This window comes from Panicum virgatum, chromosome 6K, assembly GCF_016808335.1.
Source record: "Panicum virgatum strain AP13 chromosome 6K, P.virgatum_v5, whole genome shotgun sequence".
In the NCBI taxonomy this organism is placed as follows: domain Eukaryota; kingdom Viridiplantae; phylum Streptophyta; class Magnoliopsida; order Poales; family Poaceae; genus Panicum; species Panicum virgatum.
Genome location: NC_053141.1, coordinates 42333831 through 42346368, shown reverse-complemented (window position 1 = coordinate 42346368; position 12538 = coordinate 42333831). Strand labels below are relative to the sequence as shown.

General features: G+C 53.8%; 1 protein-coding gene across 1 annotated transcript; it reads left to right on the top strand.

The window, feature by feature from the left end:
- The first annotated feature begins 10939 nt into the window (after positions 1-10939).
- On the top strand, positions 10940-12337 carry LOC120713508. The gene has a single exon (XM_039999457.1). The coding sequence runs from the start codon at positions 10940-10942 to the stop codon at positions 12335-12337; it is 1398 nt and encodes a 465-aa protein (XP_039855391.1).
- Positions 12338-12538: the final 201 nt, after the last annotated feature.

Here is a 12538-nt window from a genome sequence, read left to right as displayed (position 1 = left end):
TGGAGAATCTGATGAGTCGAGGCTTGCGTACGGCCCGTCTTCCCAAATCACCTCGTGGCAAGGGTACGACATCAATGGATACAGGTTTCATAGAAAGAGAAGGATAAGAAGAGCACAGCACAGAACTGCGGGGTTCGATATGAGGGCATCGACGAGGCCACTGGAGACACCAAGGCATACTTTGGGCAGATTGAGTAGATATGGGAACTTGACTACGGCGGTGAACTGCAGATACCCATCTTCCAGTGCCAGTGGGTCAAGCCAAAGACGGTTGTTGTCGACGAGTATGGGCTAACCACCATGGAGCTTGAAAGTGTCGGGTACAAAGATGATCAGTGGGTACTAGCAAATCGCGTCGCTCAGGTAGCCTACTACCCGAAGCCTAGAGATTCAAAGAAACATGTGGTTGTATCAGGAAAACAGAGGATCATGGGAGCTGATGGAGTACAAAGCCCCGAGGAATACAACAACTACGTGGAGTTCTCGCGATCATCCACACAAGATCAAGCAAGTCGAGTCCCGCGTCAACAAGACCAAGATGAAGCCATGGTGCCGCCCGGATGGTGAGAAGAGGACAGTGCTAGCGTCTAAGCCAAAATGAGTTAGATTTAATAATTAATGTAATAAATGTACTGAGTTATTGAACTAGAGGTTCCCAGCCGTCGATTTTTGTAACTTATTATTGTAATGGATGAATTCACAGTTAAGTAATCAATTCCAAAGATAATTGAACTCGAGAATGACATGTTTATTTGTTTAAACGTTGAATATTAGAGGTTATTGAAACAGGTGACGCCATAATCATCAAAACATCCTTAACATTATTTTTTCAAAATAAGGTTTTGAAAATGTTAGAGGACAAATCAGCAAAAGTTACAGAAACAAAAGTTGTCATGAATTTTGAAACCTATGCATTAATTTTTGGGGATTTTGAAGTGCAGTGCAACAATTTAGAGAAAAATGCATGGCAACAAAGCCTTGGATCAATTTCTGGGAAATTTAACTGAGGCGGGCAATGTACTATAGCTGCCTCGGTTAATATTAACTGAGACGGGCAATTTAAAATGACCGCCTCGGTTAATTAACCGAGGCGGTTACTGTACCACGCCCGCCTCTATTAATCGACTTCTATATAAGCCCAGCCTCCGCGCCGGCCCGTTTCAAATCTCGCCGGCCGCCTCCTCTCACCCCGAAGGGCTGCCGCCGCGAACCCTAGCGCCGCCACCATCGCGCTCGACGCCCACCGCCATCGCGCTCGTATCCCGCCGCCGTTGCGCTCGGATCCCGAAGGGCTGCTGAAACAGATCGAGTTCCCGAAAGGCGAACCCGACTCGTTGTATCGTCGTGATAGTCCCTGGATCAGTAGCTATCACATACAGAACTCATTTCAATCGAATATCACAGACATAACTCACGTTTACAACATCACATGGGTTTATTTATTACATAATCCGAAGGATTGTAGTACGAATCTCAGAGTACAAGCCCCTTGGGCTAAAAGAAAACAAACAGAAAGCAGAAATGATAGCTAGTCTTCTAGGCAATCTTCATCTTCACGAATCCTCTCCACAGGCAGCTTGGAGTGTAGCTCGGGCTATCCTTCACATCTCCTTCCATTGCCGTCCTGTCGACTCCTTCACTCGGATCCTGCATCTATCAGGCTATCCCCAATAACGGGATAGGTTCACATCACCATCCGTATGCAAGCTTTATGTGGATGCAAACGGTAAGAATAATGCCAAGGACAGGCTAGGTTTTCCTATGCAAGCAAAATATATAAGTCATCCAAATCACCTTTCAACACGGGGAGCTCCGGCATCCCGGACTCCTATCTTCCTCTACCAAGTATCTCAACCCTGTTTCGGTGCGGGAACTCCCTCTCCCCGCACCTCAGCTACTATCCGAACAGGAAAAGTGGTACTAGAGGGAGGTAGAAAGGTATATGTGATTCTAACTACAGTGTGGTGCCAGATCCAGAGTTGTACATGACCGAGTACGCGGCTATACGTATAGTTTTCACCCTGCAGGGGTTGTACACCTGTACCCACTCGCCACGAATCTAGCCAGGAGCGACCTGACCTTCTCCGAGGTACCAGTCAATGAAACTAACAGCTACGGCACCATCCTACCCCCGGCATGGGGTGCGTCCTCCCGCAGAAGGTCGCCCGGGGTCGTGAAGCTATCTATAATGGAATCTCCATGGATCGTGCGACCGGGGGCGATAGGGTCCTGCCCTCTCCCCCTAACACTAAAACACTATCCTCCTGCAGTAATGGTGTTGCGCATAGCTAGCTCTGGCTGGGTCCCCCCCTCATAAAGGATAAGTGGTGTGCACGTTTGACATAGTTCCGTCACTAGGGCCACAAAGTCAAGTGGGGCCCGTGTGTAAGGTAAAACCAGAAAAAAGAAATAAGAAAAAGGTAGGGCGACTGGTTTACTGGGATCAAAGGGAAGTTGGGCCGGCTCATGGCCCACTCGGCTTGGCTCACGAGGATGGGTTGGCTCGGGCGACGGCTCGCAGGCCGGCTCGGCTCGGTTCGGCTCGGACTGGTTGGTTTCTTGGCTCGTTGGGCCGGAAGCGGCCCAATGGCCTCGCAGCTCCTCCTCCCTCTCAACTCTCTCTCACTCTCCCCCTCTCTCTCTGGCTCCTGGGGCCAGTGCGATGGCGCGCCTGCTGCCGTTGGCATGCGGGGCTCGTGCATCAGTGGCGCGACCGGTGTGGCTGTGGTTGTGTGGGCGGTCGTGTGTGCAGCGTGGAGCAGAGGCGGCGGCAACACGGTGGCTCGTCGTCGGTGGACTGCGGAGCGGAACAGGGGCTATGATGCGGGCAAGCAGGGGCCAAAGGTGGCTCGTGCGCGCGGGATTCGGGTATTCCCGGCCCGCGGCGGCGGCGTGGCAAGGTCCGGTGGCGCGTCGAGGTAGCAAGGTGGGGAAACGACTTGGGCTCGGCGGCGGTGGTCTGATCTGATGGGGGTCGTCTTATTCGGGCGTCGTCACCTCCCTTCCTCGGCTCTCGGTCTTCTCGTGGCGACGATGGCGACAGCTTCTTAGCGATGGCAGAGCAGGGCAGAGCAGATCGAGGCGGCGACGAGGCTCTTCTTGGCAGCGGCGACGGCGAGGTGGCATGGCCGTGCACGCGCGGGGCCTGGAACTCTAGGTCCACGGCGGTGTGTGGCTCGTGCGCGTGGTGCAGTGTGCCGGGGCCAGGGTGCGCCGACGGCGGTCTAGCCGAAGACGGGTCAAGGCATGGCCTTTTTCCGGTGTGGGCTCGCGCGATCGGCCAGGCACAAAAGCAGGCAACACGGGAAGAGGGCAGGATGGAAGGCCGGCGGCACCTACCAGCTGGGTCGAAGGAGATAGAGGCGGGGCCATGGTGAGGTGATGTAGGGGCAAGCTGATGCCGTGCAGGACGCGCGGCAACATCGGTGTGGTCGATCGGGCGCTGGCTCGACGGCGATGTTCCCCTGGCGGCGGTGATGGACCTCCTGCTGGCTTCCGTCCTCCTTCCCCCTCCTTCTCCTGGCGTTCGGCACCTCGTTCTTTCTTCTTCTGCTCCTCTCCCTCTCTTCTTCTTTCTTCTCTGCTCCCGGTGCCTCTCCACCTCTGTTCTCGAGTGGCGGCGGTGGATTGGGGGTAGAGCACTAGGGTCTAGGGTTAGTGGCGGCCATGGGGTTTTATAGGAGGCGCGGCTATGGTTTTGGGCTTGGCGTGGGGCACTCCCAAGGCGTGGACACTGAGGATCGACAGAGGCAGCTTGGGGGCGCGGGCAGGGCATGTGGCGTGCGTCCGCGGGGCACGGCGCTGGGGGTTGTGCGCGCGGCAGTCAAAAGCGAGGCGAGGCGAGGTAAAGGTGGCACGGCGGCCTCCTCCGTGCATTGTCGCGGTGCAGCGCAGGCGCGGGTGACATGGGCGGCAGCGGTGCCGGCGTGAGAGGCGGAGAGAGGCGCGAGGATGGTCAAAAGTGTAAAAGCGAGGCCGCGCGGTAGAGCTGGTGCGGGCGGTGCAGGCAGCGAGCTGGCGCGGCCGTTTCGTCTCGTTGTCGCGGAGCGGAGGCGCGTGGGGCTGAGCAGAGGAGGCAGCGGTAGGCGGCGTCGTCGATTTGGGGGAGAAAGGGGAACAGGACATGGCTCCGACAGGCGGGCCTGGGATGGCAGGGACAGAAGGTCATCGCGTGCGGTGCCAGCGCGTCCACACGTGCGGTTGGGCTGACTCGCAGCATGCCTCTGCGCGTTAGCAGCCCGGCACGCGCGTTCACGGGCCGGAGTGCGGATGGTGTGCTGGGCTAGTGGCGGTGTAAGCATCGGCCCGGTGCGGTGGCTTCGCGGGCCGTGCGCGTTGGCAGGCTGCAGACGTGTTTCGGGCCGGTGGGGTAGCAGGCTAGCAGGCCGACTATGGTGGGTTGGTGATGGGTTAGGCTGAAAAAGGAAAGGGCAGCTGGGCCAACTCGGTTGGGTCCTGTTGGGTTTGGGCTGAACCGGGTCAGGGCCAGTTTGGGGTTTGGATTAGGGTATGGTAAGTTAGCGGGTTAGAGTAGAGCTCGGGTTGGTCACGGGTTAGGGTTTGGATTTAATTTGAATGGCCTAATTCAAATTAAATCCCACGCAAGTGCTAGCGTTTGAAATTATATTGAGGGGCACACCTCGATTTAATTTCCACACAAATTCACACAATGAAATAAATCCAAATCCAATTCGAATTAAACAAGGTAGAGCCAAATAAATCCAATAACTCCAAATATCCTCACACTAGCAAATAATATCCTTAATTAAGAACAGAGTTTTAATTAACTAGGAATTTTGGAAGGTAGAAATCCTACTTAAGTTGATAATTACAGCATTGCCACGATTTTTTTTGAAATGCACATTTTTCGACTTTATAACATTCCGGAAAAATCCGGGATGTTACAGTCTCTCCCCCTCACGAGAATCTCGTCCCCGAGATTAAAGGCTTCCTAGGGTTTTGTAAGGGCAAAAGGTCATTGTCACTATCGGTTCTGTAGATTTAGCACATTGATCGTGGACCTTCTCTTTTTTGTCCATATTTGTGTCTTGTATTTCCTCCTGATCCTTCTGGGGCGGATACTTGATTCTCCCACGAAACTTGGGGAGCGTACACGTTACGCTCCAGTACTTCGCAGAATAGCCTTTCTCGAAGGTTCCCTTGTTGATTTTTGCGGTTAGGCTCTCATCCTTCGTAGCAGTTGAATTTCTTATATCTGATATCTAACTTTTGGCTTGATCATGGTTGAACAGATACTGTTCTGAGTGTTCACATTTTCTCGTCCATTTGTTCTCGAGCGTATCATTCCTATTTGTATGACACCATCTGGAAGTATCTGGAATTATCCGGGGTTGGTTGGCCCCTTAAATTCCGACTTGGTTGATATAGCCATGGTTCTTGCATAACCTACCTGAAGTTCTGAATACTTCTTAAGATACCAACTGCAAGCAACTGTAACGACTGGAATCTGAAACAATTGGAGCTTGAGATCTGTCGAGATCTTTACTCCATTTTTCCGAAAACTCCTCCCTGGGCATTGTACTTCCCGTGAGATCCTTCTCACGGGGTCCTTGCACTACGAGTGTGTCTTCTGTGCATGAGATCATCCTTGGAAAACTATTGATAGTGCTTTCTGCACTCTTTCAATGGTTGTGCTAGTTTTCCCGGCCGGGAAAGTATTCCAACTAATGTCCACTAAACTCATCCGAAATCGTTTGCTATCCATCGGGTATCACTCGAACTCTTCTTGACTATTTTTAGATACCAACGGAAATATCAATTGAAATAGTGGAGTTAACCAACTGAAATTGTGATTCCATCATGACTCCAACCGAAACTTCCGCTGGTAACTCTTAGAGGTCGTCCATGATCTCTGATAGCTTCCTCATGGCGTCACTTGCTGATGGCAAAAGATCTATTGTTGATATCTTCGTCAGCTTCTTGCCGGTATGCTTCCTTATTGGCTTCTCCTCAGGACTGGTTCTCGATCTGGTTGGGGCCCTCCAATCAGGGCTTCCTGACTAGTCACCTTCTTTCTTGGTTTTCTTTGGTTTCGGAAAAGCTCTTAGGGTACTTTCAAGGACTCTTTCTTCGTCTAGCGATGTTTCTTCAGTCCCTCTGAGTGGCTGCTTCCTTGTCGAAGTGTTCTCAGTACTTTACATCTTACTCTGGTTCTTGATCTGTTGCTTCTCTTTTCATCTCTGTTCTATAATGTCCTCTCCTTCGTCCACCTGTTTGGTTGGACTTCTTGAAGCTCCGGCAGTCAGGGCTGCACCTCTGCCTTGCTTCGTTGGTGGGTATGACATCAGAGCACAACTATTCGCCTTCTGGCTGACATTCCTACTAGGTGTGCTATCTGGGATTTGGATCTATATTTGGCATTCTAAGTGAAGGATAGACGGACATATATAGGTGGGGATGCATCTCTACTGCAGAAGGGTTTGGAGACTCACCGATACGGTAGTGGGGGAGGTTGTGGTAGTTCCCACTGAGTGAGTTGGCAGGGTAGTTGTAGAGGGCTGTTGATGAGCCTTACATTGCCTTGTTTGTGGGTCTTGGGGCTTGATAGCGCTTCTTGTTCTTCTTCTTCTGAGGGCACTCGGATGTCTTGTGTCCCACTTTGCCGCAGTTGAAGCAGATGATTGGAAGGAAGGGGAGATAAGAATCCGGTGTAGGCGGTTGCTTTTTGATCTTCCGCTTTGGGCAAGTAGAGCACTTGTACCCATACTCCTTCTCGGGCAAGCAGAGCACTTGTACCCATCTTCCGCTTCCAACACTTATTCTGTCTCAACTGGGGGTAGCAGGTCTCCTAAGGCACACTTCTCGGGGCAAAGCTTGGAGGGGATCAGCGTGAAATCCTCCTTCCGAATGGCATGCTGGTGCTTCTCTGGCAGGCGGTCAAGCAACTCCTGGAGTTCATCGACCCGAAGGGAGTCGGACTCCATCCAAGTCTTTAGGGTGCGGTTGGCCAGGTCACGGTAGCACGCAGCAACTAGTGTCAAGTTGGCGAGGTTCTGCACGTTGTCTTCCAGGCGGTCCTTCAGGCTGAGCATCCAGTGCTCGTTGGCGCTCTCAAGGTGGCCTAGAAGAATCTTCTGGTCCTACTGATCTTCCAGCTGGGTCTGGAGGTCCTTGTTCTTCTTCTGCAGCTCCTTCTGTTTCTCCTCTAGCTCCTTCACCCTCTTCTCCAGCGTGTTGATGTTGTCGAGGTGCTCCTTCTCCCCATCTTGTAGGAGGGTGATCTGGTAATCGGCCATTTCCAAGTCTCCTTGGGCTTCGGAGAGCTTCTCTTCAGCTTCAGCTCTTCGAGCTACTGCCTCCCATAGCATCATCCGAGCCGAGTAGATCTCCTGGTTGGCACGGAGGGCAGCTTCATTTGCCTGGGCTTAAGTGGTCGACCATCCCTTGACTTCTACTTTGAGGTCGAGGATGCGTCGGATGTTCGCGTCCTGCCCTAGGTGAAGACGAGAGTTCTCAATCTCCAGGTCCACCATAAGGTTGTCCATGTCGAACAGGTAGGAGCCAGTGCTATGTAGTAGGTGTAGGTCTCCTCTTCTTTCCTAGATGGACACAGCTGCCATTGCTGCAAGAGCAGCCCAGCGGTCTTCCTTCTTGGAGATGGCCCTCGGGATCAACCTTAAGATGCTCTCCTTGAACTTGGCGTTCCAAAAGCCGGCGACTATCCTCTTGGTCATCATCCTATCCACAAACTGGATGGCAGCAGCAAGATTGAAGCTGGTGCTGGACACCATCTCTCCCGGGAACTCAGGCATGGCGGGGTCAGGCATGACCACGAGAATCACGGTCGAGCTGAGCTAGTACGGAGGGACATGAGCCTCGTGGGCCGACAGCTTGACGTAAGCTTGGTTGATGCTAGCTGCTCGAAGAACGCATTACATCCAGCGCACGAGTCCTTCATTGTGTCGGGCGTACTCCTCCGGATCATGGGTCACACTTTCCATCGCAATCTTTATGGCATCGTTCATCTACGCACACGTAAGAGTGGCGTTAGCGTAGGTAAGAGAAAAAGTTAAGCAGGAGGTAACGAAGCAGAAAGTTAAGTGTATATAGTTCAAGGTAGCTTATCGAGTACACTGAAGCGTTTAGAGAGTCCTATTTCTAGCGACCATTGCTAAGGGCTCGAGCTACGGTCCGAGTATGCTCTGATACCAATTGAAACAGACCGGGTTCCCGAAAGGCGAACCAGACTCGCTGTATCGTCGTGATAGTCTCTGGATCAGTAGCTATCACATACAGAACTCATTTCAATCGAATATCGCAGACATAACTCACGTTTACAACATCACATGGGTTTATTTATTACATAATCCAAGGATTGTAGTACGAATCTCAGAGTACAAGCCCCTTGGACTAAAAGGAAACAAAGAGAAAGCGGAAACGATAACTAGTCTTCTAGGCAATCTTCGTCTTCACGAATCCTCTCCACAGGCAGCTCGGAGTGTAGCTCGGGCTATCCTTCACATCTCCTTCCATTGTCGTCCTGTCGACTCCTTCACTCGGATCCTGCATCTATCAGGCTATCCCCAAGGACAGGATAGGTTCACGTCACCATCCGTATGCAAGCTTTATGTGGATGCAAACGGTAAGAATAATGCCAAGGACAGGCTAGGTTTTCCTATGCAAGCAAAATATATAAGTCATCCAAATCACCTTTCAACACGGGGAGCTTCGGCATCCCGGACTCCCGGTCTCCTATCTTCCTCTACCAAGTGTCTCAACTCTTTTTCGGTGTGGAAACTCCCTCTCCCTGCACCTCAACTGCTATCCGAGCAGGAAAAGTGGTGCTAGAGTGACTAAGGTACATCCGGGTACCTCCCAGCCGAGTAGTTATCTCTACTCGGCCAGGACCACTCTGCACGACTACCCGGCGGACAGGCACTCGGCTGGACGTCGGAAGGTTCCTCCGAGGATCAGGATCAAGGCGCGGATATGTATTCTGGATATCTAGGGATCTAGACCGACCTGATTCCATGTAACAACCCGAGTAGATGTCTTTCCTTACTTGTAACCCACGGCACCTGGCCTATAAAGGCACAGTGAGGGGACCCATAGAACGCATCTAATCTAGCATCAATCATCTCATCGTCAAGCTCAATACATACAACACAGGACGTAGGGTATTACGCTCCCGAGCGGCCCAAACCTATCTAAACCCTAGCGTCAACTCGCAACCATCTAGTTCTTGGCTCCGGAATCCCCTCTTCACCTACAAATCTACCGCTGGGCATACCCCTTGTGGACTTGCTGGATAAGCAATCCGACATTTTGTGCACCAGGTAGGGGAGATTTCTCAGGAGTCCTTGCAGCGAGCTCGATGGCAGCAAGATCCGGCATCTTCTTCTCCGCAAACGTCAGCATCCAGATGGAGGCCACCACCGGATTCGCCTTCACCTTCGGTAGTTTCCCGGAAACTACTGTTCCCCGGAACCCGCCCACCAGCCCCTCGATCACCGAGAGCAGCAACTCCACCAGCGTCAGGTCCGATCTGACGGCTCAAAGCTCCATCATTCGCCGAGTTTCCAAACTTGACATCAATGAACCTCCGATCGTTCGCCCTAGGGCAACGCGTCGGCCGGTCATCTGCAACAATGATCTAATCTCCGGAATAGATCGCGTCACCAAGTCCCTTGCCGAGTGCATTCAACTCGGCTAGACTGTGCTGGGTCGTCCAGGCGGATCGGCTGCCCTCCCGCACGGGCTCCGCAACAACTCCGCAGTCTACTCGGATCAGATCCGAGTACGTATGGGTAACCTGCGCATCACCGAGTTGGACCAGTCCGACTCGAATCAGATCCAATCTGATCCGCCCTCATCTACTGAGGTTGGGTATCAGGCGGCCGTCTTCACCCTCCCACCAAACTGCAACAACCCCGACGACCGGTGCCAGATCTCGGTCGTCTCGGTGGACTCCGAATCCTTCACTGGTGAGGACGACCAACAGAGGGCGGAACGTCTTCACTGCAATGGCCTCCGCGCCGACCGTCGGGCTAACGAGCGAGTCATCTTCTAGGTCGAGGAAGATCTCGATAACGATGAGCATCGCAATCCCAGGGTTGCACGGAGGCCTCCATCACCGCCAAGGCCCAGGAACCTCGAAAACGAGTTCGTCCTGGATTACGACGGTCATCAAGTCTTCGCCACGCCATCAGCCAACATGGCCGTCATCCTCTAGGTATTCGAGGGACTACCCCAAACTCCCGAGATTGCAAAAGATCATGCTCGCCTGCATGTTGCAGCAACCCAGGCCCAGGGCCTGAGAAGGGAGTACTCCAACCACCGGGGGCAATCAAGCTCCAACCGCTCGGTGCGTCCTCATCGCCGTGATGAAGAGGTCGACCAGCCTGACCATCGCAACCGTCTCGCCCGCCGAGATCTTCGACCCCGCATCGACAACCGTCATTGCCAACGGGACAACGACGAGTGGGAACGCCGCCGCCGTTATGACAATGAGCACGGCTTACTCGACCGCATCCGCAACAACCGCGATCGCCGACCCTGCGACAATGACTACGACCTGGCGGACGACTTGGACGGCTTCTCCGCCTTATCCGACAAGCTGCGAGCCATCCAGTTGCCCGCGACCTTCAAGCCAGTCGGCATCGAAAAGTTCGATGGCGAGTCCGACCCCAACACATGGCTGCACACCTACTCCATCGCCGTCCAAGCGGCGAACGGCAACAATGACATCATGGCGGCATACTTCCCAGTGTTGATGAGCTGGCAAGCACAGAACTGGCTCGAGTCTCTTCCTGCCGGCTCGTTCAATAGCTGGCAGGACCTCTGCACCGCCTTCATCTAGTACTACCAAGCAGCCTGCCCGGGCCCCAAAACCAGGTGGGATCTGGGCAGCGTCATGCAACGGCCTTTCGAGTCCCTGCGTTATTACATCAAAAGGTACTTTGCTAACTATAATACAATTATGGAAGTTAATGACAGGGACGTGATCTACCACTTCCACCAAGGCCTCCATAGCATTGAACTATGGAGAAAGATGTTTGAGTCCAACCCCAAGACCATCTCCAACATGATGGCCGTCGTCAACAAGCACGCCGACATGGAGGACGCCGAGCGCGCACATCGCCGCCACAAGGATCGCCGCGAGCCCGCTGATCGTCCCTGCCAAAGGGACGACTACCCGGCTCCCCTAAGCAGGAATCGTCCACCACGTCATGGCAAGAACCGCGATCATGCCGAGTCATCCAAGGCTCGCGATTGCAAGCGTGGCCCCGACAACACCGTCGCCATCGCCGACCGGCCTCAGCAATGTACTTCCCTCGAACAGGAGGAGCTCGACAGGCTCCTCGACTCCAAGTGCCCTTGGCACAAAGACGCCAACCACATCATCGCTCCAGAGGAACCCAAGCGGCCCAGGCTCGATGACCGTGAAAGGTCTGGTAGCTCCAGAAGCTCCCGCGGCCGTGGCCGCCGGAACCGCTCGCCCAGGCGAGACGAGGAGGACCAGCAGGGCAACAGGTCACCTGGCACCTTCCAGGAGGAGCAATGGGTGGTTAATATCATCTTCGGAGGCTCCAGCGCCCCGTCTTGCAAGCGCAGCATCAAGCTGCACAATCGCGACGTCAACTCGTTGTTCAGGCACCCGGTTGAACCTCTTCGCTGGTCGAAAATCCCCATTACCTTCGACCGACGCAACCACTGGGTTCACCTGCCCAGGCCAGGTGCTTACCCGCTCGTGGTCAACCCGGTGATACACCACATCCGTCTGGCCAGGGTACTCGTCGACGGGGGCAGCGCCCTCAATATCATCTTCGCCAAGACTCTGGAAGACATGGGCTTCGACATGACCAAGCTGGTTCCTTCAGACCAGGCATTCTACAGCATCATCCCGGGTGTGGGCTCAACTCCAGTTGGCAAGGTCACCCTCCCCGTCACCTTCGGCACCCGGGACAACTATGGCACGGAGTCCATCATCTTCGAGGTGGCCCCGTTCGAGACTTCCTACCACGCTATACTGGGGAGACCAGCTCTCACCAAGTTCATGGCGATCCCCAACCACACATATCTTCTCTTGAAGATGCCGGCTCCAAATGGAGTCCTTTCCATATGCAGCGACATCCAGACGTCTCACTCCTGCGAGACGGAGAACATCAACACCGTCGAGGCCTTGGAGAGAAGCAACAACCAGGACATGGTCGCTCATGCGGCAAAGGCCCTCACAATGGACCAGCTCCAGAAGCTGTCCAACAACTCGGCGCTAGAGTCCCAGCTGCACACCGACAGTCAGACAAAGGCAATCGTCCTCAGCGACAATGACCCCGACAAGATAGCCTTGATCGGGGCCGACCTCGACTCTGCATAGGAACTCGCGCTCACCTCTTTCCTCCGCGCCAACTGGGACATCTTCGCATGGAAGCCCTCTGACATGCTAGGCGTACTGAAGGAGGAGGCTGAGCACGGATCTCAATGAGAAGGCGCGACCCGTCAAGCAGCGGCTGCGTCGCTTCGCTCAAGATCGAAAGGAGGCCATTAGGGTAGAGGTAACCCGGCTCTTAGCCGCTGG